The sequence below is a fragment of the Urtica dioica genome, chromosome 4, assembly GCF_054948205.1.
Source record: "Urtica dioica subsp. dioica isolate 48M chromosome 4, U.dioica_male_clone48M_v1_H2, whole genome shotgun sequence".
Classification (NCBI taxonomy): domain Eukaryota; kingdom Viridiplantae; phylum Streptophyta; class Magnoliopsida; order Rosales; family Urticaceae; genus Urtica; species Urtica dioica.
The window spans coordinates 6,053,335-6,079,741 of record NC_142759.1 but is presented as its reverse complement, the minus strand read 5'-3'; the positions used below and the strand labels follow the sequence as shown (position 1 = coordinate 6,079,741).

The 26,407-nt window shown below is 34.3% G+C and overlaps 4 protein-coding genes across 5 annotated transcripts; all 4 read right to left on the bottom strand.

The window, feature by feature from the left end:
- Positions 1 to 2,004: 2,004 nt before the first annotated feature.
- LOC149399716 (Glycosyl hydrolase family 38 protein) lies at positions 2,005 to 8,454 on the bottom strand. The gene is made up of 28 exons (XM_089610341.1): positions 8,201 to 8,454; positions 8,012 to 8,095; positions 7,423 to 7,511; positions 7,174 to 7,348; positions 6,873 to 6,992; positions 6,667 to 6,750; positions 6,498 to 6,569; positions 6,301 to 6,414; positions 6,129 to 6,229; positions 5,938 to 6,031; positions 5,655 to 5,822; positions 5,488 to 5,577; positions 5,329 to 5,394; positions 5,170 to 5,226; positions 4,869 to 5,091; positions 4,660 to 4,784; positions 4,482 to 4,547; positions 4,319 to 4,378; positions 4,124 to 4,195; positions 3,651 to 3,698; positions 3,430 to 3,549; positions 3,281 to 3,346; positions 3,084 to 3,196; positions 2,910 to 2,997; positions 2,719 to 2,829; positions 2,538 to 2,633; positions 2,412 to 2,459; positions 2,005 to 2,226 (listed from the first exon to the last, which is right to left on the bottom strand). The coding sequence occupies exons 1-28, from the start codon at positions 8,429 to 8,431 to the stop codon at positions 2,005 to 2,007; spliced, it is 3,003 nt and encodes a 1,000-aa protein (XP_089466467.1). The 5' UTR covers positions 8,432 to 8,454.
- A 2,524-nt stretch (positions 8,455 to 10,978) lies between these two features.
- On the bottom strand, positions 10,979 to 15,050 carry LOC149399715 (26S proteasome non-ATPase regulatory subunit 4 homolog). Its single transcript, XM_089612577.1, has 11 exons — positions 14,937 to 15,050; positions 14,678 to 14,791; positions 14,300 to 14,405; positions 13,730 to 13,844; positions 13,267 to 13,476; positions 12,684 to 13,002; positions 12,163 to 12,286; positions 11,643 to 11,746; positions 11,497 to 11,565; positions 11,335 to 11,409; positions 10,979 to 11,225 (listed from the first exon to the last, which is right to left on the bottom strand). The coding sequence occupies exons 1-10, from the start codon at positions 14,946 to 14,948 to the stop codon at positions 11,368 to 11,370; spliced, it is 1,215 nt and encodes a 404-aa protein (XP_089468703.1). The 5' UTR covers positions 14,949 to 15,050; the 3' UTR covers positions 10,979 to 11,225; positions 11,335 to 11,367.
- Positions 15,051 to 17,298: 2,248 nt separating this feature from the next.
- LOC149399714 (MLO-like protein 4) lies at positions 17,299 to 20,681 on the bottom strand. The gene is made up of 15 exons (XM_089612133.1): positions 20,450 to 20,681; positions 20,298 to 20,355; positions 19,927 to 20,153; positions 19,607 to 19,723; positions 19,459 to 19,519; positions 19,244 to 19,350; positions 19,078 to 19,152; positions 18,914 to 18,999; positions 18,794 to 18,843; positions 18,673 to 18,713; positions 18,401 to 18,571; positions 18,268 to 18,303; positions 18,130 to 18,197; positions 17,981 to 18,041; positions 17,299 to 17,881 (listed from the first exon to the last, which is right to left on the bottom strand). The coding sequence occupies exons 1-15, from the start codon at positions 20,564 to 20,566 to the stop codon at positions 17,477 to 17,479; spliced, it is 1,680 nt and encodes a 559-aa protein (XP_089468259.1). The 5' UTR covers positions 20,567 to 20,681; the 3' UTR covers positions 17,299 to 17,476.
- A 3,885-nt stretch (positions 20,682 to 24,566) lies between these two features.
- On the bottom strand, positions 24,567 to 26,402 carry LOC149399713 (rhodanese-like domain-containing protein 17). 2 transcript variants are annotated; one of them, XM_089612479.1, is made up of 6 exons: positions 26,264 to 26,402; positions 26,045 to 26,128; positions 25,838 to 25,917; positions 25,664 to 25,734; positions 25,538 to 25,591; positions 24,568 to 24,852 (listed from the first exon to the last, which is right to left on the bottom strand). In XM_089612479.1, exons 1-6 carry the CDS (start codon positions 26,269 to 26,271, stop codon positions 24,769 to 24,771), a joined length of 381 nt encoding a protein of 126 aa, XP_089468605.1. In that variant the 5' UTR covers positions 26,272 to 26,402; the 3' UTR covers positions 24,568 to 24,768. The 2 variants fall into 2 exon arrangements, with proteins under 2 accessions (XP_089468604.1, XP_089468605.1); XM_089612478.1 differs by having other exon boundaries at positions 24,567 to 24,852; positions 26,045 to 26,373.
- Positions 26,403 to 26,407: the final 5 nt, after the last annotated feature.

Here is a 26,407-nt window from a genome sequence, read left to right as displayed (position 1 = left end):
CACTGCGGCCTCAGTGGAATCTTCCGGACCTCCGAACGAAAAATCCGAGACTAGTCTCAGTGACTTTTCTTCTATATATATATATATATATAGCTTGTGAACTATTTGTGCCAAAAGGATTTAAATGTACAGACTAGACGAGATCTGATATAACACTTGATGGGTGATTTCGCTGGGCTGGGTATTGGGAAGTCATTGATGAGGTGAGATTTGGGAAATTAGGGTTAGGTTGGTTGGTTTTGGTTTCTTATGGGAGAAGGAACAAAAATGGGATGGGATCTGTGTGGGGTTCTCGGATTCCAATGAGATGATAGTTGTTCAATCTTTATGTCAGCTTTAATAACAGTAACTGCTAGGTTTCTCGCGTTAATACCGGTACATTCAACTCCATATTTTATGTTTTACACAATTTAATCTCAAAATCTTTTACGGAGAGACAATTGTAGGGTGGTAAATAATAATTCTTGAGAATAGTTTTTTAGTTTTAATTTAGATACAATTTAGAGATTTAGAGCGATTGGATCAGGCGATGTGGGTCATCAAGGTTGGGCTAAACTAGACTTGTTGAAGGATTTTGGTCTGGTCCGATCTTTTTGTATATATACATTCAATTAAGACTTTTGGTTTTGGTCCCAAATAGTAGTAGTTTCAAAGGCATTATTCTTAAATTATGTCATCCTCAATACTTTGGAAACAAAATCAATAAGTCCAAATAATCCAAAAGTATGACTTTAATATATATATGTTAGTACAAAATACATTTAATGAAATATCTTTTTATTTTCTGTTATATTTAATTTTGTTATTTACTTAATGGTCACAAGTAAAGTTGGAGATCGTTTTTCGTTTGGTATGTGAATTTTTTTTTAAAAAAAAAAAACTTGGAAAATTTGGAAAAAAAAAAATTGTTTAAAAATTTTGGAATTCGTTTGAAGATTTTTTGACATTTAATCTTTTTATTGACATGAATGTCAATAAATCTTCAAATGATTATGGAAAATTCTTTGAAGATTTATTGACATCATTGTCAATAAATTTTATGCATGTCAATAAATCGTCAAACAATTATGGAAAATCCATTATTGGGGGATTTTGGTTGATGTGAGAAGAGATTGAATGAAATCCAAGAAGGGAGAGCAAAGAGAGAGAAAAAAAATGAGGGTAGAATTGTATTTCTCTCTCCTGATTTTATTTATAGAAGTGTCTAAAACTATGTTTTGGTTTATTTTGGTCAAAAATATTGAAACCATTACTACTAGTGGCCAAATCCCTTCAATTAAAAATAATGCACATATACTATAAATATCACAAAATATATTTTATTTTAATTTTTATATACTATATATGTATATATAACGGAGCACTTAATGATATGCGAGTTATTAATAAAGTCAAAGTTGTGCATTTTCTTATTATTTTTAATTCATACATTCACATACATATAATATATATTTAATTACATAAAACATTTTTAAAGCTCATACTACACACACACACACACACACAAAAACAAAAAAAAACAAAAAAACAAAAAAAACAAAAAAATTCATTAAACTTAAAATAATGACGACAAATCATTATTTCGGAAGATTGAACTCATACAATGAGACCTCACATTTTAGGAAGTAGTGCCTCTCAAACTAGATGTTTCCTCTCAAACTATACCTTTGGAGGTTTGGTAAGCGGTATTTTAATTTTTAGTTTTGAGTTTTGACACATTGAGAATGATTAAAATGTTGGTTGTTAATGATATACTACTGATTTAATCTTACGGAAATATCCATAAATATTTTTAAAAAACTTTAAAGGACAACTAAAAGGACTAAAGTGAGGGTTGACAATACAAGTTAAGAACACACGACACTATTTACAGGAAACTCAAGTGAAGATTAGAAACATCAATTTTGCCATTTTATTCATTGCAGCAGTGGAAGTAAGAAGCTACATAGCAACAAAAACATCAATTTTTTCCATTTTATTCATTGCAGCAGTGGAAGTAGGAAGCTACATAGCAACACCACTACTTTTCCATTGGTAAAATTTCAACAAGAAAGTGCGGATTTCCATCGGACCAAGCTCAGCGACGAGGGTCGTGCTGTTTAGAGGATTTCCTTGAGGCGACACAGCTTCTGCTTTTCCCGTATCGCCCTCCACTTTCCATGACTTTCTCTTCATCTTTGACTTCTCTTGGTTCGCCGTCAACGTCATTTCCGTCACCTCCTCTATCTGAAACGGTTCGCAATCGAATCGTCAAAACCAAAAAACATATAATAAAATAAAGTCACATTATGAGCTTATTGATTGATGATGACGCATACCGTTTTCACCAGCCTTTTTTTTTTCAAACAACATGTTGGATTAAATCCTCTATGAATGGAATGAAATTACTGTAGATTCGAATATGTCATTACCTCGTATAGATGTGCTAGGCGAAGAAGAACGATTCCGTCATCCAACTCCTGAAAACAAAATTATAAATATTTCGGATCTCATGAGGATGAGATAAGGACGAACAAGCCCGTTTCTTGTTGACTTACTTGGAGAGTAATTAAAGCAACATTGGAAGGCAAGCTGTAGTTGATATCAAAGCTTGTTGATTTCGTTGAATGAGACTCTTTCCAGTTCTCAACTTTCTGTAGTCAATTAAAATCGCAGATTTTAAGAAATAAAAATCATTAATCATGGAATATTAAGTGATAGCATATATATCAATTTTACCTCGTGTGCGAAGGCTAAAAGAAGTGGAGAGTAAATTTCCTGGCCTGTAGTTCTTCGCCAAGTTGAACCAGTCTTCACTTTATCAATGCTAACATAGTAATTTCCTCGAACCTTTAATTGAACAAAGAAAACATGACAAACAAGATAAAGTTACAGTGACAACTTGACTGCCAAGACATGTAATTCCTTACCGCTAGGCCTTGACATGTATTCTCATCAGCACAGACAGTCTCATTGAGGGCTTCACCAACGCCTTTAGAGTCATCAAATAGAGTACGCCTTGCAAAAAAAATGTTGTAAATATAGAGGACTTATATTTTTACAACGATGAGAAATCTAAAAATGTTACAAAAATATAGTGGAACCTGTGAAGCATCAACTCTACTTGTCCATCGGCAATGCTAGACCCACCGGTCGCACGGTCAACTAATACAGACAGCTCGGTTTTTTTATCAGCGGTGTAAATCCCAAGATTTAGCTTAAGAAGAAAAACAAATCGTTGTAAAGAAAAACATCAAAGCATCATTAATATCACTTTGGAACAGGTAAAGAGCATTCTTACAGGGTAGTAATTTCCTGCGACGGGTTGGGTAACTGAAAGAGGCCAATCTTCTCTATGATCACGAACCTATAAAACAAAGATCGGAGAAGAATATGGTATGCTTTCTGTGATTTGCATATGCATGAATCTCTTGTGAATTAAAGACTTGCCCGTTTCAGGAAATCTCTTCCATTAGAGTCGCTGTAAAACACTTTGTCTGTCTCCATGTTTGATGTCAGTCGTGTGATTACCTCTTTACCAACTCCATCGTGTGTTGGGATCGGACCAATCTTTACACGGTGAAGATTTGTCGGAACCAGGCATGTTTAGTTATAAATTCATTTATTATAAGTTGATCTAGTTAAAGCGTTGGATGATTATTGTTACTCACGGTGTATTCGAATTCGGCGTGCTCTTTGTCCTTGTAAAGTCTAATAACCTGAGAAACATATTTTCCAACTTCAATGGCTTCTCAATTTCACAGCAGAAACTACTAAAACTATAATTTAAACCCCTAAAAACACTACATAAAATTACTTGAAACAAATATATGGATTGTTGGAATAAGATTGTGGTTCAAACATTTAATGATACTTTCAAAAATTATAAACAAGATCGTAAGTATGTAAATATGTGTTAAGCTGTTTAGTAGTTGAAGTTCAATTAAGAAAAAGTTTATTATGCTTATAAAATAGGACTATAATGCTACGAAATCAATAGGTTGGAGACCATTTTACAAGTAAAATTATTTTAAGGACCAAAATGTAACCAGCGTAACAAGTCCAGGCTATTTGTGCTAAGCATAAAACGAATAAAATGATAATTCTTCTTGAATAGTAGTGTGATTAGTAATTTAACTTTTACCTGGGAAATCCAAGGACTGAACTGTTGGTAGATCTCGTGAACTAGGCTCCCACGAATGACCTTTATGTTAGCCTGTAAATTTCATGAGACGCCTTTAAAGTTTAAAAACCAATGGAATATGTAGATTTCTACACATTTAGAGAGCCTTGAATTGTGAACTTAACCAATAAATCTAGGTAAAAAATAAACACTTACTGATCTAGAAACTACAGTTGGTGGGGCTCCATCAGGACGGAAAATATAAGCCCCTGAAGCCTGTGGAAACCGATCGTTCTCAAGTACTACTAGGGTCTCAAGAGATCATTTTACTGCAAAAAGTAAATTAATAAATGAATAAATTATCAACAAGAGCGCTTACCTGAGTATTAAAATCACCGTTGCTTGAACCATACCAGAGAAAAGTCTGCTGTATCGGTACATCAACCTTGGAATACACAACAATAAAAAAGTGAAGATTTCAGCCTCTGAGAATCAGCTAAAAACTAGGCCGGTTTCCAAAAAAATTTTGAAAACCGAGATCACATCATTTGACGTACCCCGGTCTTGGTGTTGTTCATTCGTTTGAGCTTTCCAGAAGAAGATGAAAATGAGAGCTTCAAATTTCCGGGCCCAATTTCAATGGTGCTCTCCATCTCAGAGACCATTTGAAGCCTACGCTTCACTGAAAAGGTATACGCTGAAAGTTACGGGCTATGCTTCTTCTTTTTTCAATAATTGATCTATGATTATTTTGTTTTATTTTTACCGCCATTTTCTCCTTTGGAAAGAAAGTACGTATTCCAACCGAGTGGTGGCACGGAGACTTGAAAATGAAGCCAATACTTTGGAGCCTTCTTTGGCGCTTGTCCTCCCAAGTAAGCTTTTGCATAGAATTTTCTCAAGTTTTCTGTGACCTGGTCTAACCTTGTAAGCTGTGAATCGATTGTGTTTCCCGAGGAGTCTTGGACGACAAGATTCGCTTTGTTTACCTGGGTACGAATATTCTCTACATTCATGGATTCCGCTACACAAAAAATGTAAGATAGAAGAATCTAAATAATACTCACGGGTATCCTAACAATGTCCTTTCGAGGCCAACCGAGCGGATTATATGCAACTACCACCTGAAACCACCGGGGAAAGAAAATGAAGTTAAAAGGCTTTTTAAGACATTAAAACATGAAGAAAAAGAAGAAAAAAGTATCAGACTTGTTTGAAAGATTTACCAAACTCTTCCCTTCTGGAATATCTTTCTCTGTAGGTGGACAGACACTGATATTAAGCGATAAACACTGTAAAAAAAAAAAACCTGATTATTACCATTCCTAATTTGAAAAAAAGAAGAAAAAAATTATGCCAAAAGTAAGCTTGTTTAGTGTAATCACCTGGGACAATCTCGATTCTTGACAATCACAGTGAATGCCTGGTTCTTTCTTAGCTAGGCATGAAAGAGCCGAGTTCACAACAACTTCTGCCTAAAAAACAAAATCTAAAATGGTTATATCAAATTCACCGCCTCACCAGTAATTAAGGCTTAGAGTGAAACTAAGACCTCAGAGGCGCCGATAGAGAGGCGTTTTGCATAGTCATTTGTTGCGTGTTGTTTAGCAGTGCCTGTGACGGCATCGTGGTGCTGCGCAATTCCCAAAGCGTCCCCGAGCTTATAAGTGTTTGAGCCCTTCTCTCGCTTTTCCGCCATGAATTCAAGTTGCCGAGCCGCCTATTTTCCACAAAAAAAATAAATAAATAAATAAAAATCACCATTCACTCGACGTTAGCAAATGGGAAATTGCAATAACATGAAAATGATCTGCAGAGTGATTTTAGTGAGATACCAAATAGTATCCACTAAGCATCCGAACATATCTCTTCAAACCCGGGCGGCTTGTGAAGAATCCGGTCCAATAAGCATTTGAGCCATCTGCGTACCTTTTATGAAATACACAATAGATTATATAAAAATGATAAAAATTGAATAATAATTGCTCTGAAGAAGTGAGAGAGTGAAAGAACAAGCTATTCTCACGGGAAATAGTCTTCGGTTTTCAGTGGCCACGTCTCCTCTGCTTCGTATTTGGCGTCGGTGTACAAAGACGGAGTAGAGTATAAAGCATTAATTCGTCCATCCTGAGAAAATTTGAATGGGCTTATGAGCCTGAAGATTTTGATTATTACTTGAGAAGATGAAAGTTACTTACCTTGTTAACGTAATGTATCAATTTGTCCATTTGTTTGAACCAAGACTCGGCGTATTGGTACTGGAAATCATCGCCCATCGTCCACATAATGTGGTTTGTCCTCGTCACATTTGCCTGCAAATAACACTTTTCTTTAGCTTGTCACAGTAAAAATATCAAGAAACAACATATATTTAATTTCATGAGACGATAAATACTTGGGTAAGAGCAGCATCAATGAAATCTTGAACCCGGGTCTCGACGTTGTAGTCATAAATGAGAGGATTGTCCTACAAATTCAAATAATTTATGATAATAAAAAAAAAATGTGACATTGCTCACATTGAACCTTTTATTTTTCTTTTATGATATTGGTGAATATAGAACCTGGACAGGATTAAAGTTGTCGTTCACTTCGAAATGGAAACCGTTAGGAGGGCTATAGTGGACCGGAAATGTGTTGGTGAAAATCTGCATTGAGGTCTCAGTCAATATTACATTTCATTGAGGTCTCACTCTCAAGAGAAACTAAATCGTTGAAACTGCATTGTCGAAAATAAAAACATAAAATTATTGAAACTGCGAATTTGAACCTGTGAAGTATCGCAGAAAGTTTTGGAACCTCTCCATATAACTTCGAGAGATTTGTCTCCCTTCCTTTTTTCTTTATCCTGATAATCAATTCGTGCGAAGTGTAGGGATTCGAACCCCGCCTGTGAGAATAAAAGAAAATGAAAAAAACAAAAAAAAAAACAAAAACAAACAAAGTCAATCAATCTTTCAACAACACATGGCTGTGGTAAACTTCTTAACTGAATGTGAAATTTTCAAAGTCTTGTTATTATGGACCAATCAAAACCAGAAGGCAGAAGTATGGTTGAGAACTGTTGAAACCTGGGAGCCGAGTAGGTAAGCTTGTACAGAAGAGTGGCCAAAAGGGTCAATTTGCCAAGCAGCTCTAGGGACCTTGTTGAACTGTTTCTTTATGTAACTGTGACCCAATGTCGTTTGGTCGATCATGTCTATGTAATGTGTCGTTGCCTCGTCGTGCATACACCAACCTCCGTTTCTACACAAAATCACCCGGAAAAAAAATGTAACACTAAAGTCTAGGGACAAAGCTAATTGCAAGTACATTCTTACACGAATTCCAATCGGTCATCGTCCACGAGTTTCGTCACTCGTTCTTGAATTTCCGGGCTTTGGTTTTCCCACCATCTTTGGAAAAATGCCTTTTTGTTGTTTCCCGATCAATAATGTCAAACTATTTGTGAGAGAGAAAAAAAAAAAAAAAAAAAAAAAAAAAAAAAAAAAAAAAAAAAAAAAAAAAAAAAATTGTTCTTTGTGATACTTCTGGAACAAAGTCTCACAACAAGTGAACTGCTTCATAGGCTTTGGCATATTTTTGGAAATTCACCGTGGTATTGTTTTTTGGTTACCAAAAAAACGTTAACAGACTTTTCTGCACATTAAATCCAAAATGCAAGAATGGAACAAGGTACTCCGACATTGAATTAGTTACCATTTTTAGCATTTTTTACACAAGAAATATATGTGTAAATATATATATATACACACACACACGCACGCACACAATTTATACTTCATTGACTTATTTGATGAATACCAAGTCGAGTTAAAAAATTAAAAAAAAAAAAAAAAAAAAAAATCTCACGAGTATCAAGCAAAACTATTGATCTGGGTTTTTTTTTTTTTTTTTTAATTTCCTCACCATTTCAGCAAACACAAATCTCCTATTCGAATCGCGTCGCAGAGATTCCACAACCGAGTCAAGAACCAACTCAACACAAGCACCCTAAAACCAAAGCAATAATAATAAATTAACAAATTAAAACCCATTAAGCTCAGAGACTTCAATTACAACGAGAGACGATTAAATAATAAATAAAAAAGACAGAACCTGAATGCTATTGTTAGCTCCAACATAGTACTGATCAACAGTCTTAAGCCAACCCACATCGTCGTGAGAGTGAGCCACCAAATGTACGTTCAGTTTTCCCTTCACAAACCCACTCGTTGTGTTGTACTTCACATAACCCCCATTAATTACCACAACAGAAACAGCCCAAGAAAGACACAACACATACCAAACCCAACTCTTATGAGTGTAACCAAGCTTTTCCATTTTCATAACCCGAACAGAGCAGAAATGAGAAGAGAACTTTTATAAAGAACAATTTTTTACTTTTCAGCCTATACGAGTGTAATATGATGAACTACAAGGCAAAATATCTCGTAAGTTGTCGAACATATTATTATAATATTATAAGGGTAACTTTTCATATTGTTAAATAACCAAAGTCTGTTAATAATGCTGCTTTACATTATTTTGCTTTATTTGGCTCGCCGGCCTAAATAGAAATTAATGAGGAGGATATGTAATTAAGGAAATGATAGATAGTAGATACAAGGTTGTAGAGATTTGGATAACAATTAAGTTTTTCTTTTGCGTAAATATACCATGAATAATTGTATTAAGGGAAAATAACACATTTATACCTTGTGTTTTAGTGAAATGTCGAGTTTAACATTCGGTTTTCAAAAATGTCGAGTTCATACCCTCTGTTTAACTAAAATGACGAAATTATACTCTCTGTTTAACTAAAATGATAAAATTATACCCTGAAATAGACAACAGTGTCACGAATATTCTTTTTATTGACTTTTCATTGACGTTGACTATAATATTTATATATAAACACCAATTATCTTTATTCATTCGCGCCATATATGTAATTTATTTAAAAACTAAAAAATAAACAACAATCTCTTAATCGTGAAGAACACAGAAAAGGCAAAGGGGTAAACATCGATAGTTGATAGTCATCAAAATCGCATATTCGAATAGAGAATCTAGGATTTAGAGTTACAATTCGAACACGAAATGAAGTCATTTCTTAGGAGGTATGAGTTTTATTATTTAATTTCAATTTAAGGCTATTTTTATTTCAAAATTGAGAATTTGAAAGTTAGGGCACTGATTTAGATTTGATTTGGTTTTTCTTATATAAGAGTTGATATCAATGAAAGGGAGATTTGTGACGCTGTTATTCATTTCAGGGTATAATTTCGTCATTTTAGTTAAACAGAGGGTATGAACTCGACATTTTTAAAAACCGAAAGTTAAATTCGACATTTCACTAAAACACAGGGTATAAATGTGTTATTTTCCCTTGTATTAACGGTATTTTGGTCCTTAATTTTTGTTTCACCAAACTATTCTGTAGTCTATTGATTTTGTAACATCTTAATTATTTTCATTTTTTAATTTTTAATAAAATTTAACTCCTAAACAACTTGAAATGTATTTGTAAAATTAAATAAAACCACCCGAACCAAAATTCTCTAAAAATTTGTGCTTAATAAATTGGGAAAAAATGGAAAGAGGACAAGCGATAGAGAAGATTGCACGCAAGTCCCAAGGATGTCGACTTCTCCATCGTCAGGATCGAGCCTCCCAATCCAAGTCACCAGAATTTGTGACTTGGATTGCTCTTGAAAAACTATTCTTTTACCTTAGAACAAGACCCTCGGATCGCTCTACAGCCATAAAGGCGTCGTGGTTATGCTTGAGAAGCATTACAAGACCATCCTGGCGTTGAACAACAACGAGGGTGAGATTGAGTTTTCGGGAATGGATTTGGACGACCATGAAGAGGATGGGATGGAAGAAGAAGAAGAAGAAGGTTTTGAAGAAGGCGATTTCGAGGATAAAAGAGCTTCCAAGCTCACTCTACAAGAGTTCTTGTACTTGCTCTCTTTGTTCAACAAGCCTGGCATTCACTTCTCTTGACGTATTCTTCTTTTTTTTTTTTTTTGGCCCTCATTATACCTGTTTTTATTGATTAGTAATTTATAGTTTTTCTCAGAGGTTGATGCTTTGTATAGTGTCAACTAACATGAGAATTTGAAATGCCAATTTTGTTTTGATTTTTGATGGCTTCTTGTAAGTAATTACTGAAAGAATGTGCAAACACTTTATGTTCCTCTACCTTTTTTTTTTCCTTCTTTGTTTTAAAGTCATAGTTGCAAATTGCTATTCAATATCCTCGATTTCTTTTGTGTATGTCTCTATGAAATTAAAGAAAAACGAGAATTAAAAAAAAAAAAAAAAAAAGAAAAAAAAAAGAAAAGAAAAACGAGAATTTATTTTCAATTTCTTTTGGTCTTCTTGGCCTTCCTCGAGAACTTCATCGTCATCCTGAGACAAGCTCATCTCAAGTGGCTCATCGTGAGCTTATATCGGGGCATTGTTTATGGTGATGTACTCCTTTAACTCGATCGGAAAGAGCTCCTCCTTAGTTCGAGCTGGCAGAGTGCATTTCCGAGCCATCCCGCTGCCATTATCCAACATGACATTCCACTCTTCCCTTTAACTTAATTTTCCAAATATCGTTACATTTTTTTTATTCCTTAAAATATCTACCGTCTACCGTTCTTCTACCCGGATGTAAATAAAAGTCCATGCAAGTATAAAGTATAAACAAATAAAATTATGAGCATTTAACTTCCTAGAACTTGCCGCTAATTTTCTTTAACATATTTGTTAAACGGACAAAATAAAATTACCAGTAATCACAAAAATTTTGGATCTTGCAATTTCTGGAGTTTGCTTGGTTAATTTAGAAGTGAGCAGTGAAGGCTGGCCTCCAAAAATTGATTTAGAAATCGAGAAAACTAGTCCACGATCGTACATTTTGGTCATTAGAATCACCACCAATACATAATAATCGTCAAATAATGCATTTCAATGAAACAAAGCAGAGGCCCTTGGCAAATGTACCGCGAACAACCTCATAAATAATGGTCTCTGCTTATTTCAAACCCCATCAAGACAAATGATAATCTCTCAACAGTAAGAGGAGGCACCAAAAATGGAAACAATTTTGATTTTACTGGTGCTGCAATGAGGGGTCTTTTTAGACCTGCATGGACATAATAATGTGGAACGAAAAAATGAGCTTCCATTTAACGATCTAGTTCAAGAGTGAATTAAATAAAAACAGGAGGTAATTGAGCTCAGATGTGGAAAACCTTCCACGGAAAAACAACTCCAGAGAACATTCATCATTTATCGTCTTCTTTCGACTCATCTTTCTTCTGGTCACCCTGATAATGCAAATGCACTTGGTTAAACTACAAACATCATACAGAGTCTATTTTAATCTTCGGAGAATTCATGTTAAATGAGCTCACCTCTGACTGGCCTTGCATGGAAGCGAGCAAATCTTTCACTGACGGATCGTTTGGATCAACCCCTGGAAGCTGCATTAAGAATTTAACCAGTTGAGTTTACCCGGAAAAAACAAAAAAAGGTGAGAACCGATTTGTGAGAAAAATACCGAAGCCAGGATTGATGACACAAAAGACTGGTCAGCGAGCAGTTTACTCATATCTGCCTGGTCGGAGGAATCCTTTGCACCCTCCTGAACTGATAACTGTAGAGCTGCAATCATATATCAGCAACCAAATCAGCATTTATCGATACTATGATTGATTGGATATTTTGGCATCAAAGCTTTACTACTAGGCCAGTCTACTCATATTATTCAAATTATTTGCAGCACAAATCCCAGTGTTTACTCAAAGTATTCATGATCTACTACTAGCCTAATCTATCGCTTAAACTAAGCAAAAGTAAGAACTTTGTTAAATATTCTCCATTGTCTTTGGCTCATTGGAGAAAAAAGTGCCTGGAAAAGCTTAAAACTCACAACCATCAATGCTATGAGTATTCTAACACATCCTCAGATTCCAGCAGTGGTTCAGCCATCACTCATTGTTACGGTCAAACTATTTTTTCTTGCTCCGAACGAATAAAAGCAAGGAAAACAAGAGCACAAGTCAACATAAAGGAGTTACCTAGGGCCAAATCGGGATCTTCTGAAGCTGCATCGGACATATCTGTGTCTCGCACATCTTGGCTTGAAGCGGGTTCGTCCATAGACATTGCGAGGGCCTGCTGCAGAAGAGCATTATCGTCGTCCTATAAACATATTAAATCAGTATCATCAAACAATCAAATACGGAGATGACTGATCACATAAAAAATGAATAAAAGTTTTCAATTCGTTGTTTTTTAGCCTCCAGTACCCTTTATTTTTGTAAGAATAAATTAGAAACTATTCAAAAAGAAGAAACCACTTTGGAAACAAGTCTACAAGGCTGTAGACCAATGTTGAATGAGATAAGCCAAAGAAAAAAGAAACGAAATCGGAAACTAAAACAGCAAGCCGAAGGGCAATACCCCCAGATATCCTCAAAAAGTGGCCAACACAGTGCTTTTAACCTCCAAAGGAACAAATTCTTATGTTTTTTCCCCGTAAACCATAACCATATTTTCTTCATTTTTCTAAGAAGAAATGTAGGTAACACATACGTACCATTAAATCAGTTGTCTTATTGTCAGCTCCAGAAATTGCAATGGTGGCACGTTCAGTGATGATGGTAGCGTTCTGGGAGCTCGAGGGTTGGTCCCCTCCTTTGGCCTCCTCACCCGCCTCTTCTGCGGCCTTTTTAGCAGCCGCTTCCTGCCTCGCCCTCTCTTCTTCCATCGACACTCTGAGGGCAAGCGCCAGCTCAGGATCCAGGTTCGGGTCCACACCAAAATCAAAACCAGAAACGCCGCCCGCTGCCGCAGCTGCTGTTGCAGCCGCATAACCACTCGCGCCTTCCCCGTCCCCGCCAGTGAAGATCGGTGAGCTGAACCGCGCATAAGTGATCAATTTTTATTTCAATTAAAAAAAAAAAAAAAAAAAAAAACCTTAAAATTTTGGGTTTAAAAATGCAGTTCAAGCCTAGGGCAAAGGAGACTATATTTTTAATGCAGTACATGGCATTACGAGCCATAGAGCGGTGGAATGGTAGAACCTATCCGTGGACTTTTTTAAGCAAATAAGTGCCCATTTTCACCCCATATTCACAGCAGAAGTTAAAAGATGCTAGAAGGAAATTTGAACCACCAACCTTATTAGTACATCTGAAAGCGCATTCGGACCAGATGGAACTTGAACCATATGACTGGTATCATTGTTGTTGACGGCATTGAGAAGTGCCTCAAGCTTCTCATTCTTCCCTTCATCTTCTTCCCCAAAATTTACGATATCAACTGCCACATTGTTCTTCTTCAACTTCTTTCCAATCATCTCCAACATTTTTTTCTCGTGTTTTATGGGACTGTAGATTTTAGGAAAATCAGTATCAGAATGTGAATATCACACAAACAATGGGAAATCAGTGGGAGTATATCTAATGGAAATCAGTATCAGAATGTGATTATCATACGAGTAATGCATGATTTACTCGGGTTAATATTAAGAAAAAATAGAAAGTGAAATAAATTAGAGAGAGAGATAGAGCTTTGGAAAAGGCAATAAAAATACAAGCTAAATGAGGCTCGCCAATAGCATTCAGACTAGGAAGTATTTACCTTCCGACAAAAACAATAATTCTCTGTTGCTGCTTCTTGTTCTGCCGATGCTTAAGCGCCAACTGAGCTATCTGGATACCGGCAGCTAGATTCATCTCACCCCCTATTTCCAAACCTATTTTACAAAGAACATAAAAATAATTAAAAGATATGAAACTGATTGAAAACGATGCATAATTTCCAAGGCAGATGGACAGGAACAACTCTTATACACATGCATGTCTACACGTAAATACAAACAACAATCCCCACGAGAGTGTAAAAAAACAGCAGAAATATATATAGATATGTAACTCTCTGGATTTACGAGGGAGAAAGATACTACCAAATAATCAGTATTTATGAATTCATCAGGAGTTCCATCAAAAGATCACATGTAAAAAAACACCTGGACCAGTAAATCAGGTATAATTTTAAAATCATACTACTTACTGGTTTTTTCGGTGAGTTCAAATTTCATACTTGTATATCTACACTAGCCAATACATATCAGAAATAGAATGGTAGAGAATATGAATAAAGTATGGCATCAAAAACCTAAACAATGCTGAATCAAGTAAGAAAACTAACCATGCATGCACGCCAATATCTTGCCCAGATCACTGGTCGGCGTAACCAAAACTCGGACCCCTTTACCAGCCATAGTGAGAACTCCCACCGTATTCTCAGGATTAGACTGCAATCCAAATTCATGTTATTCAAATATCAACAATCATTAAATACTTTCACGACGGTTTGTTCCCTTTCATCTCAGTATTCACGGACCCATTTGAATATCTAATTTTGCAAAGCCAAACGAACTCCAATTTCATATTCCCAACCAAGGGAGTTGGGGCGACGTTTGGAACAAACCTTACAACTCTTTAAGTAGAACGATCAAAGATTTTTCCGTTCTTATCAAACTATTTTCCAACAACCAAACAAACAATACGAGGTAATATTTCGAACCTGGGTCTTAGCTCCGCAGATGAGATTAACAGCGTCTGACTGGGCTTGAAACCTCGAAGGCGAATAGTCGCCGTTTCTCATCCACTCCGAATTGTCGATACAGATCATCGTCGCCTGAATAAGAACCAAATCAATTCAAACCGAAAACCCTAACTTTCGCCCTCACATTAAGAGATACTAAAATTGAAGCTTCTAAACCGCAGACAGGTAAATACTAACATATAGTAGAAGCTAGGGTTACCAAAGGAAGAGACTTTACCTCGAGAACCATGGTTGATTATATGAATCGTAGAGAGATCGCCGTGAGAGACAGAGTGAGTTCAGTTTTCTTGCACAGAGAGTCTTCTTCAGATTTTAATACGGATGAGAAAATATCAGGTGCAAACGAAGCTTCTGGTACTGGAATATTTACCAATTATCAGCTGCCACGTATTTGAGCCTTTGCCTTTTTGGGAAACTAGTGGAAGAAAAAGAAATATTATGGATATCCTGGTAATTTTTTTTTTTTTTTTAAATTGTGTATCCATTGGTGACAATTATTTTAATAGAATGGATGTCTTATTCTCATGTTTATTTTAAAGAAACTTGTTGGTTGAAGTTCGTCGATAGTTTTATGTTAAGGGAATATCAACAAGGCCATGAGAATGTTAAAGATAAAAAAAAATAAATAAAAAACCATAAAAATTTATATTAATTCAACATTTCTCAAATTTAAGAATTGGCACCTTTGTGTAATTTTCATAGTTACTGTAGGTGTGAAACTTGGTTCTATTTGGACTTAGTCACGCACGTAAGCCCAAAAAGTTTGGGTCAACCTTGAAATCGTTGACTAATGGGCTCAAAATTTATAGAGATAACATTTTAATTATTGCATGCCAATGATGGTTTCTTGCAAACCACCACGGAAACTCTCAAGGGCGAGGTGACGAATGCCTCACCTGGGACATGGAATTCTCAGGAAGATGCCAACGCGATTTCGTCAAATGTGACGAGTTCAATGGTCAAATCATGGAATGAGTCATACTCGTGCGAATTGGAGCCACGTGGAAAAGGTAACAAATTCAAAAGAGACGTCGTTTTATCTTCACACGGGAAGATCAATTTAACATCTTGTGTAGCAAGATTTGTCGAGGAAGGCAGATCGTGGAGACGTGGTACCGAAGACCACAGAGGACATGAAACGAGAGAACGGCTACAAATACAGCCTCCATTCCCATAAACCGCAGAATTTTCGACTCTTAATAGCCAACCAGTCTATTTTATTTACATTATTCTCCCACACTCTCTCATTATTCAATACTCAATTATTGTATTGTTACGTGTTTATCAATAAAGCTTAACGCATTATTTTTACTTATTCATTTTTTTCTTGCGGATGATTACATTCAAATCTATTGACGAGATTCGATTCCCGTTATTTCTCTCCACCAATAAATTTATAAATAGAATTGATAGGTGAAGCGAATCCCGCTCCATCAGTTACGTCAACAAATAATTTGTCCATCAGTTTTTCTTTTCATTTGTCTGTAACTTTTCCCTCGCCATGTTTGTAATTTATATAGAAAAAACGCTATAGGTTTTCGACGAAAAATGAGAGTGCTTCATGCAGATTCTCAATAAACAATTTATTTAGTAATTTAGTCAATAAACTTCATGTAAATGTCATGTGTGAGCTTTGTCTTCTACCACTCAAAGATCCTAAGACGTGCATAACAATTATAGATTTTTCAAGTTTTCAATAAGAGAAAAAGACTAATCTTCCTCTCCTTTCTTTTCATTCTCTTTCTCACAACTTTTGATAAAGAAAATAACCAAACGAGATTGCTTATGGATGTCGTTTTTTATACTTAATTACAAGTGTATTATGCTTAATAATTTTATTGTGAGAATAATGTTTTCAAAAAATTGTAACAATTATTTTTTTTCTTGATCTTTCTTTATATTTATAACTTTTTTATAGTTTGTTAACTGTTTTGGGTTGTATTTAATTTTATTTATTGTTTACAATTTTATTTATAAGAAAAATTATAATTATTTACCATGTACAAAAATCTCATTTTTAAATAAATATAAATACTCGCTATTTTAAAAATGTTGCACCTTAAATACGCTATTTTCGTAATTTTTCTAACACACTGCAACAAATTGAGCATAAGTATGAGTGTGTTTTGATGGTAAAAGACAAATATATATATATATATATATATATATATATATATATATATATGTAAAATAATTTTAAATGTCTTTTTTTTTTGGGTGAATTGTAGATTGGAAAAAAGATTCAATTTAAGTGTCTGTTTTATTTTATTTTCTAAGAGACTTCATAGAACTATATGCTTATGCAGTTTCATATAAATAAAATATAAGCACCAAACCATTCGCATGTCCTAAATTTTTGTATGCAAAAAAAAGACTCTTTAAACCATCCATCTATAAACCTTATATTTTTTTTCCTTTTTCGCTCTAGATATTTATATGGGTAAATTGACGATGCTTAAACAATTTTATCGACCCGAGTTTGAGCTATAAACTTGTTCCCGTTTAATGATCTAGGATTGAGACCTAAAACCGACACATAAAACAAATCAAGCTTTGAATAAAATAACAAACAAATATCGTAACAGATTTAGATGCTTTTATAATCTTCAGTATGGTTTGGGGTATCACGTTGTATTAAATTTCTCTATTCTATCCTCCATAAAAAGTCCTTATACGGTTATACCATACATCATCCTAATCAATAATAGCATATAACCACCACGTAACTTTCTTTACCAACCAAGAAAATGAATAACTTTAAGGCGACGGCGATACATGATCGATATTAATGACAGTCCGGCGACGTATCTCGTTATCGTTACTAGCGTAACTAGGATTCTCAAAGAGCGCAAACTGCGTCGTCTCGGCGTCACATGGCACGGCTACAGAGCCGGGCGACACTATTTCGAAGCTGGCTTGAGCCTCGACTTCTTGTGAAGAAACTCCGACAGCACTTGAGCTCGTTCCTTCGTTGCTAGCCGCGGCAAGGTCGTTCATGCTCTGCATTTCACTCGCGATGGAATCGGACGGCGTGATCGTCGCAGAGCTCAAAAATGGCGCGTTGTGCGTCGTGGCATGTCTCGCCTTTACTCTCCTTTGCCACCCCGACAGAGATTTTCTCACATTCTCTGCTATCACGGTTTTCTTGAACCTTGAACTCATCTATGACATGATCAACAACGAAAAAAATATCAACAAGAGAGTGATATGATCACGGATCACTTAATCTGTATGTTCATGAAGTTAACGAGTCTTGGAGACCTGAGTGACAATAACATAGAGTGGGAATGTGATGAAGCTGCACCAAAACTGAGAAATCACCCTGAAATACGAACCGCGCGATTTTGAGAATGAATGGCTAGATCGTCTGTCTGTGCGTAAAAGAAATCGAATTTGTGGTTTATTTATACCCGAACGACAAGCGAATCACGACTAATCTGCGGTCGTTCATGAAACAAGAAGGTCCTTGAACTTCCCACTAGAAACAAGAAACAATAACAGTCAGTGTCTCAACAAATGAATGTCAGCAAGGAAATCGAGACTCTTACCAAGGACCAAAGGAAAGTCGCCATCTCAAATGCGTTCTACAGAAAGAAAAGAAAAAAAAAATTGTAATCTTGATATGAGGAGAAGTTCTATTATGGGCGGTGTTTTGCGAGGCCTGTATTAAAGTCTACTTACTTGATAGGATATTAGTTGTATTATGTGCAAAAGAAGCTTCGGTTTCCTGAACCAAAAGAGATTGTCGCGTCGCTTGTGCTGTCGAGTTTCCCTGGACAAATTGTTTCCTGTGATTTCCACAGCCAATTTCACCACCACGTGATGAAGTTTGGTGCCGATGAGGAGAATCAACTGTCGCAAAGAAAGACCAACACATCGATATGAAATTCGTGAATCAAAGAAATAAAAACTAAATTAAATTTTGGAGAAAAGGCGCGTCATCATCGACTCACAATAGCTGGAAAGAAAGAAAGCCAAAAGTAGATATTGCTCCCTGGATTGAACACACAAACAATGTCACTTAGTGATACCGAATATCCGTTGACTATTGAAATGGTCAAAGGGAACAATTACCATGGAAATCTAGGAAGATGCAACATATTGTGTATACCCAGAGAGGAATACTGCAAATAAGATTTTTCAACAAATCAAAGTGTGAAAAGGTATTTGATATGATTTAAAAAAATGAGGTACCTAATGCCCACGATGTCTCGGAATTCCTCTTCCATGCTCCGAAGCATGTACTTGTGGAAATCGTACGACAAAGGAAGTTCATGAGTCTGTAATAACAAGGGAAATTAAAATTAAAAAAAAAAACAGATGAATGAATGGTTATTGTTGGTGTAGAAGAAACATACGGTGAGGAAGTCCAATCGCAGAGCCATGTAGTCCGATCGATTTATGGAACTCCAAAACTGACGGCTGAAACAAAGCTGCGAGCGAGATCAAGTACTAGTAGTCACTCCATATATTGTATATGGTTTATCAGAGTTCAAGCTATTTTTGTGAGGATAAAAAAAATACCAGCCAAACAAGAAGTCGGTGGTGACTCCATGGGTGCGAAGTTTGGTGATCAACAAACGTTGACATTCTATTAAGCCTCGGAGAGTTTTGCAAAGCTTCTGGTGTATCTTCATTAAAGAAATTACATTTACACATATTTTATACAATTGATAAGAACATGAGAAGTGTAAGAATGAAGATAAAAAAAAAAAAAAAAATACTTATAAATTATGTACCTTGTAAGCTCTGATTCGCCATAGCTTTGGCTTCATTTTCCCAAATTCTCCAACTATATATCTGCATCATCGAAATTCAATTGTAAAAAAGAAATTGTCTCAATCAAGTATTGTTTTCGTACGAGAAAATTGAGATTGAGAAATAAACCTTTAGCATTGCCAAGACGATGGACGCGAAGCTGTACAAAACATGCGTGGTTCCGAGGACGAATATGAGCCGGTGAAGTTGTTCGAGACTTTCATGCGAAGCAAACGATTCGTGATTCTGGACAGAAAACCATATGATTCACATAAAAAGTTTCATCATTTGATTATTGATCATCAAATTATGATTACTAAACAAGCACTATATGGTTGAAATCACCCTTTTGTGTGCCTCAATTTATTACGAAAACAGCAACAACTAAGAATAATATATTTCTTAATTATGACGAGCGAGAAATAAGCATGTTAATACTTAATATAGACCTCAGGGCAATGATGTTGAGCTTTGAGATCCTTCTTGATAGCGCGAGTAGTCTTGTTCAAGACCTCGGACATCGAAACATGAACATTTTCAGCTGAAATCAGCTCACTATCTTCAATCGCACACGGTAAAAACCGGCTGTCCAACACCGATGACTTGACACAAATCTTGGCCACAACGACGATCCAATGACCCATCAAAAGTGACAAAACCCCAAATAGCACCAGCTCTGCTTCAAGTTCAACATCATTGATTACAACGCAAGATATATATATATATATATATATATATATATATATATATATATATATATATATATATATAAAGGATCCCATTTTAATTAAACATATAAATTCTAGAAATATTTTATTGCCTTCTTTGATCTTCTGCAGAGCGGCAAAAAGAGACTTCCTCTTAGTCCTGTCCAACCACTGTATCAAACAAAGGAAAAAAAAAAAAAAAAAAAAACCACATCAAAACAAATGCAAAAGAAGATGAGAGAGAGAAAGAGAGAGAGATTGTAACCTTTCCAAAACGTTTGAGAGAGATTTGTACAGCGAACCCAAAAGCGACCATCACAGTGATCACAGAAGCCACAGCCCATGTTGGCGTTTTGTCGAGACTTCGAACATGCTCTGCCATTTCTGCACGGCTCAAATCAACCAGAACGTTTTCAGAGCTGAACTGCTCTTTTGTCTTACCTTTTTTTTTTCTTTCTATCAAATGGTTTTGATTTGAAGGCTTGAGGAAATCACAAAAACACGGGCATTAAATATTAATAGGTTTGTATATAAATGTTGGGGTTTTGGTGTGCCTAGCTAGCTTGATGTATAGAATTAGAAACATGCATGGGTCGAAGAAAGAGTAGGTCCCATTAACTAATTCTCCGAGTCATATTCCCTGTAGCATTCATTATTATTAACTTACAGGGAATTTTCTTCTGCTTTTTCTTTTTCTTTTTTTTATTTTGGGAAGTTTGGAAATAGTAAAAAAAAACATCTCTGAGACTTGCATGTGGATCCTTGATGGTAACAATGGAACTGGTCAAAATCCACGAAAAACGCGAAATGACGGTTATACCCTTGTCACTTAGTGGAGAAATGTGATTCTTCCTGGGTTCTTAAGGAACACTTTGATTCGATCACGATAAAAGCATGAATGAATAAACGACGAACAAAACGACAACACTGTGAAATAAATAAATAAAGGGAAAATATCAATCAATTATGTTTAATCAAAATGCGCGATTTATACCCTCAATTTTTAAAAATATCAAATATATCTTTTTAGTTTAATATAAATTATATATCTCCCTTAAAAATATATTATATTGCAAATACCACTATTTTTTATTTATTTTTACAAAAACTAATTTAAATTCCTCAAAATATTTATTTATTGTTTTAATAAATAAAAAAAATCAAAACTTCTCTATATAAAAAAAATCTTTAATGTTTATAAAGAAATTTTTTAATTTATATATAAAATAGAAAATAAAAATATTATTTCATTAGAGGTATTTTTGGAGTTCAATTTTTTTTTTTAAGATTTGTAACTAACTAAGCTAATTTAAATATGTGATTTTATATTTAGCTTAAGTTTGACAATTTTTAGGGATATAGCCAAATGGATTATGTGACAATAATTAAGGTCTGATTTACCCTTATTTATTAACAAATTCGTCATTTTCTCTCTCATAGTTTTTTTTCAAATAATTTTTTTTGCATCAAAACTTCATAAATTTGTATCTTTCTCATACGAACTCGAAATTGAGTGATTTCAGATCCTACAAATTCATGGCGTCAAGATCTTCAAAAATAGACCCATTGTGTTTAATGAAAAAATTTTAATGCATCATAACGTTTCCATTTTTTTATAATTTCAAAAATTTTCAATTATTTCCATATTTAAGGTAGTAACGTGATTTTTTCTACATCTATGGTATTAAACATGATTTTTCATCAAACACAATTGATCTATTTTTGAAGATCTCGGCGTCACGAATCCGTATGATTTGGAATCACTCAATTTCGAGTTCATATGAGATAGATATGGTTTTTTGAAATTTTTATGTAAAAAAAGTATGAGAGAGAAAATGACGAATTTGTTAATAAATAAGGGCAAATCAGACCTTCATTATTGCCACATAAACTTGTTGGCGTGAAACATAGGCTAAAAACAAATTTCATAGTTTTATTTTGGCTATTTTGCCACACTGACCGCAATCAGACCACTTTATACGTGAAAATTGCAATCTAGCCATGATTTATCAAGTGATAAACAAATAATCAACGGCTGGCATGTCATATTTTTTATCCCCCTTATCACTCTTATTTATTTAATTAATTAGATTTTATTTTTTGAAAAAAATAGTCCAATTTAAATCACTAATTGATATGATCTCTTATACTTTCTCTCCCATCTCTCTCTTTCCTTTTGTTTAACCATGTTCCACTTTTTGTTTCTCTTTCATTCTCATCATATCAATCTTTCTCTCTCTCTCTCTCTCTCTCAGTTTTCGTTTTTTTTCTTCAAAACTTCAAAAATCCATATTTTCCTCATACGAACTCAAAATTGAGTGATTTCAAGTCCTATGGAGTCGTGGAGACAAGAGCTTCAAGAATATACTCATTGTTCCGGATGAAAAATACTATTTACTTATGTGGAATTCTGTAAGATATGGGCTCCGACGGCGGCATAGCTCTTCGTCTACGTCGCGTGGGCAGATCTAGGCTCTAAGGACGGCAGAAGTCTTCGTCGGAATGCATCTATCGAGGAGAAGAGGAGTAGCACGCCGGAATCGTCTGTAAATTTTTGTTAATTAACGTTAATTAATATTGTGTTCCATGTTTTCCAACTTTTGAATTTTAAATTTTATGTAGTGAATCACTGTATATTCCTATTAATAATAGTTCATTATTGTTTATATGCAGCCGTGTTCATCTTCGACTACAAGTTTTTAGGCTTTTTGCTATTTTTTTTGTGTTCATCGGTTTTACTTCTTCAATATAATATTTTTTCAAAAATTAAAAATGGTTTTAAGGGGTCAGTTACATATTTTTTGAGATTTTTTTATTTTTGAAAATTAATAAATTAAAATGAGCGTTTTTTTAGGTAAGATTAAAATCCGGTTTTTTACATACTAAATATTTTGTCACACCAACAAATGGGTAATTGACTAAAACTTATGAAACGGTCGTTAAATTGAAATTTCAACGTTTTAATTTGGTTAGTTTTCTAGAGTACCCAAACTTGTTTTCATATATAAAAAAGAAAGAACCAAACAAAAATAGTGAAATGATAAATATATATATATATATAATGTCACCGTCCATAATCACCTAGTATGTACGTCATTTTCATGCATATAATCACTGAACCATATCATCACTAACCCATAAGGAGACAAAAGGGTACAATAATGTTTTTTGGAAGGCTTTTTTTTTTTTTTTTTTTTTTTTTTTGCATTCACAAGCTGTTTTATTGTCTTGTTGTTAAAGGTATACCTGCATTTGACATGTTAACTTATGATTCTTATATGGTTTTTTTTTTACATTTTAAATATTTATTGTTTGCTAGTCTAATAAATTATAATCACATAAAACATATTTTTTTGGAATATTGTAAACACTTATTCTCATAGCCATTTATAATTCTAGCTTCTCTTTTTAGTCAGCTATTGAGAAGCAAAGCTATGGTTGATTAACATGCAATGGGACTAATTTTGGTGCAAATCTTGTTGGCCTTAAATGAGCTAGTTGGGGCTCTATCCTAGTTTATGAGACACATCAAGTCAATATTGGTGTGTAATGAATAGAGAGACCAACAATGCAGGGTTGGTAGGGAAACAATGGAACACAAGTAGACAATAAAGCCCCTCACTTGGTCATCTATCCGTCATTATTATTAGAGTTCTTAAAATTAGCAAAACAATATCATAAAATTTCTAAAGTTTTTTTCATTTTTTTTTATCATGGTTTACCGGCGTGATATAATTAAATCAACCCATCCAAAAGTTTGGTTAAGGACTCGGCCTTAGGTATCATTCCTTGAACCTAGCCCGACCCCTCAGATAAAAAGACCGGGTCGGGCCTAGATCCACGCTTCCGAATGGCTTAAGAGAAGATTAGGCACTAGAGCAATCTTAATCCAGTCATAACCCTTCAATATTATATAATAACTTTTTTTTGCATGTAAATATATTTAATCATAGATATGTTAACTTATCTTCTACTCTTTGGTGTTTTAAATATTTTTTTTGTCCAAAACTCATTTTTGGCTCAGCTAGAAGCGGCTTAAGTTCAAAACTAGTTTTGAACTTATCTCATCTTAGTAGCCCAATAGTATAGTTGGCTACTAAGTGTAGTTGTTCACTTAATTAGTTACCGAAAATGGCAAGATAATATATCTACTCTTCGACCTATAGCAAATTTGTGCAACTTAGTAGCATATATAATATATCATTTTCTTAAGAAAAACATTTTTTCAAATTTGTGTTAATAATGCACGCTTTAGCTTTCTTTATGTCCAGCCTCGGCCTTAAAAGTCAAGTGTGTTTGATTTTCGGACTTGATCTGATGTTAGGCTTCGTATCCAATTGGGCTGAGCTCGAGCTTCTTAGTGGGTTAAAAAGGAGGTCGGGCCTTTTAGAAGGCTCAAATAATTTATATATTAAGCATGTAAATAATTTATTTTAGTTTTTTACAACAAAAAAAAAAGAACAATTAATCGATTACATTTACATGGAGAGTCTTCCACTTCCACCTCCATTGTGAAAAAAATGCACCTTATTAATAATTGTTTTTAACATTTTATTTCATTAAATCATGTTATAAAACTAAGATCTATTCTTCTGGTTTCTTAGTTGGAAGTCCATCCTTAACCCAAGCTATATAGCCTCCTCCCATATTGCTCACATGCTTGAAGCCCTGCCATTTCATACATTGCGTTAGATAAAATATATATATATATATATATATATATATATATGTATATATATATACATAACGTCAAAAAGCTACGCATTTAATATGTGTGATGTTTGGGAAAAATGTTTTTCGACAGTTAAATTACAATCGCAACTACAATACAAATTTAGCCACTTAAATGATCAAACACTAATTTACTTGAATTTATCCGTTTAAGCTTAATTACTTTCCAAATATCTAAATCGATCGATTTAAATAATCTAATTTAAAATACATACTTCAACTTTTAAACTATCAACCTCCAAATGCTTAGTTTGGGTGCCAAGACTTCCTACATGCGCATGAGACCTATGCGAGAGAGTGAATGTTCAATATTTAAGAAACGTAATATTGACGATTGAAGATTATATCGTGTGCTTAAATGTGCAATTGACAATATGATACATGATGTAAAATTGAATTGTTATTTTTTTTTTTAAACTAACAGGTTTATAAAAAATAAAATATAAAAAATAAAAAAAAGTTTAAACCAACATGATCTGTTTTAAATTCATAACGTATTTATTCTAAATTAACCTTGGTATGAATTAATGTAGTACAGATGTCAATATCTTTTTTTTTTTTTTTTTTCCAGAAATGTCAAGATCTTGAGATTTATTAAAAACATAAGTTCGAATTCTCTTACAATATTTTGCAGATCTGCTGTTGCAGCCAAAGACCTGACCCCACTTTTGCAACCCTGCATAAATAATTAGTGAGTATACATTATAATTAATAACAAATTACTACATAATTCAAAAATCAATATTACCACTACAAATTTGTCCTCTTTGTTGCATACAGCCGAGACCTCTGTTAAAAATTGAGGGTTTTTCACTCTACCTTAACACGAAGACCAAAAAAAAATAAAGTTAATTTAATACCATGCATGAAGTAATACATTTAAAAAATATCTATGTATATATGAGTTTAAAAGTATTAATACCTTCCGGGGTATCGAACATGTATGGAATATTAATTATCTTCTTTGATTTCACATGACCATTTTTGAACTCCTCAACCGTTCTGTAATAAATGAATACTTTTCATATAAATATATTTTAAGGTATAGAGAAATATTATTAAAAAAAAAAGTATAGAGAAATAAAACAATAATAAATAAATAAAAAGAAATATAAGAGAGATCACCTACCTAACATCTATAAAGCCATACCCAGACTTATAAATGAGATCATTTGAGGCATGAATATCAACGGTCATGATTTCCGCTTCCGAACTGTATACCAGGAGAAGAAAAAGTGAAACGATACAAAGAGAGAGATAAAACCAAGAAACCCCCATTATTAAATTATAGTATTGTTATCCTAATTGCGAATAGAGTATGGAGTAATATGGTTGAGGGAATAAAGACCTTGCCATGAAGAACAAAAGCGTTGGTACTTATATAGTGAAAGCTTTTAGGCATTTGACTAAATTGCTTCAATTTGTTTTGAAAACCAGCAAAGATGAAACTTGAGGCGAGAAGTTTTGGGCAGCCTTTTATAGTCTCAATAGG

Coding starts and splice junctions, on each gene's coding strand:
- LOC149399714 (XM_089612133.1), bottom strand. CDS start 20,566: ATGGCAGAGCATGTTCGAAGTCTCGACAAAACGCCAACATGGGCTGTG. Junction 19,000..19,077: donor TGCGATTGGACTTCCTCACC/GTATGTTTCTTC, acceptor TTGTTATTACAG/ACTCATGAACTTCCTTTGTC. Junction 18,042..18,129: donor GTGATTCGCTTGTCGTTCGG/GTATAAATAAAC, acceptor TTCGTATTTCAG/GGTGATTTCTCAGTTTTGGT.
- LOC149399716 (XM_089610341.1), bottom strand. CDS start 8,431: ATGAAAATGGAAAAGCTTGGTTACACTCATAAGAGTTGGGTTTGGTAT. Junction 2,998..3,083: donor GTAGAGTTGATGCTTCACAG/GTTCCACTATAT, acceptor TTTTTTTGCAAG/GCGTACTCTATTTGATGACT. Junction 2,634..2,718: donor TTTTAGCCTTCGCACACGAG/GTAAAATTGATA, acceptor AATTGACTACAG/AAAGTTGAGAACTGGAAAGA.
- LOC149399713 (XM_089612478.1), bottom strand. CDS start 26,193: ATGGGGGTTTCTTGGTTTTATCTCTCTCTTTGTATCGTTTCACTTTTT. Junction 25,918..26,044: donor TATGGCTTTATAGATGTTAG/GTAGGTGATCTC, acceptor CATTTATTACAG/AACGGTTGAGGAGTTCAAAA. Junction 24,853..25,537: donor CAGCAGATCTGCAAAATATT/GTAAGAGAATTC, acceptor ATGAAATGGCAG/GGCTTCAAGCATGTGAGCAA.
- LOC149399715 (XM_089612577.1), bottom strand. Junction 13,845..14,299: donor GATATTGGCGTGCATGCATG/GTTAGTTTTCTT, acceptor TTTGTAAAATAG/GTTTGGAAATAGGGGGTGAG. Junction 12,287..12,683: donor ATAAGACAACTGATTTAATG/GTACGTATGTGT, acceptor ATATGTTTATAG/GACGACGATAATGCTCTTCT.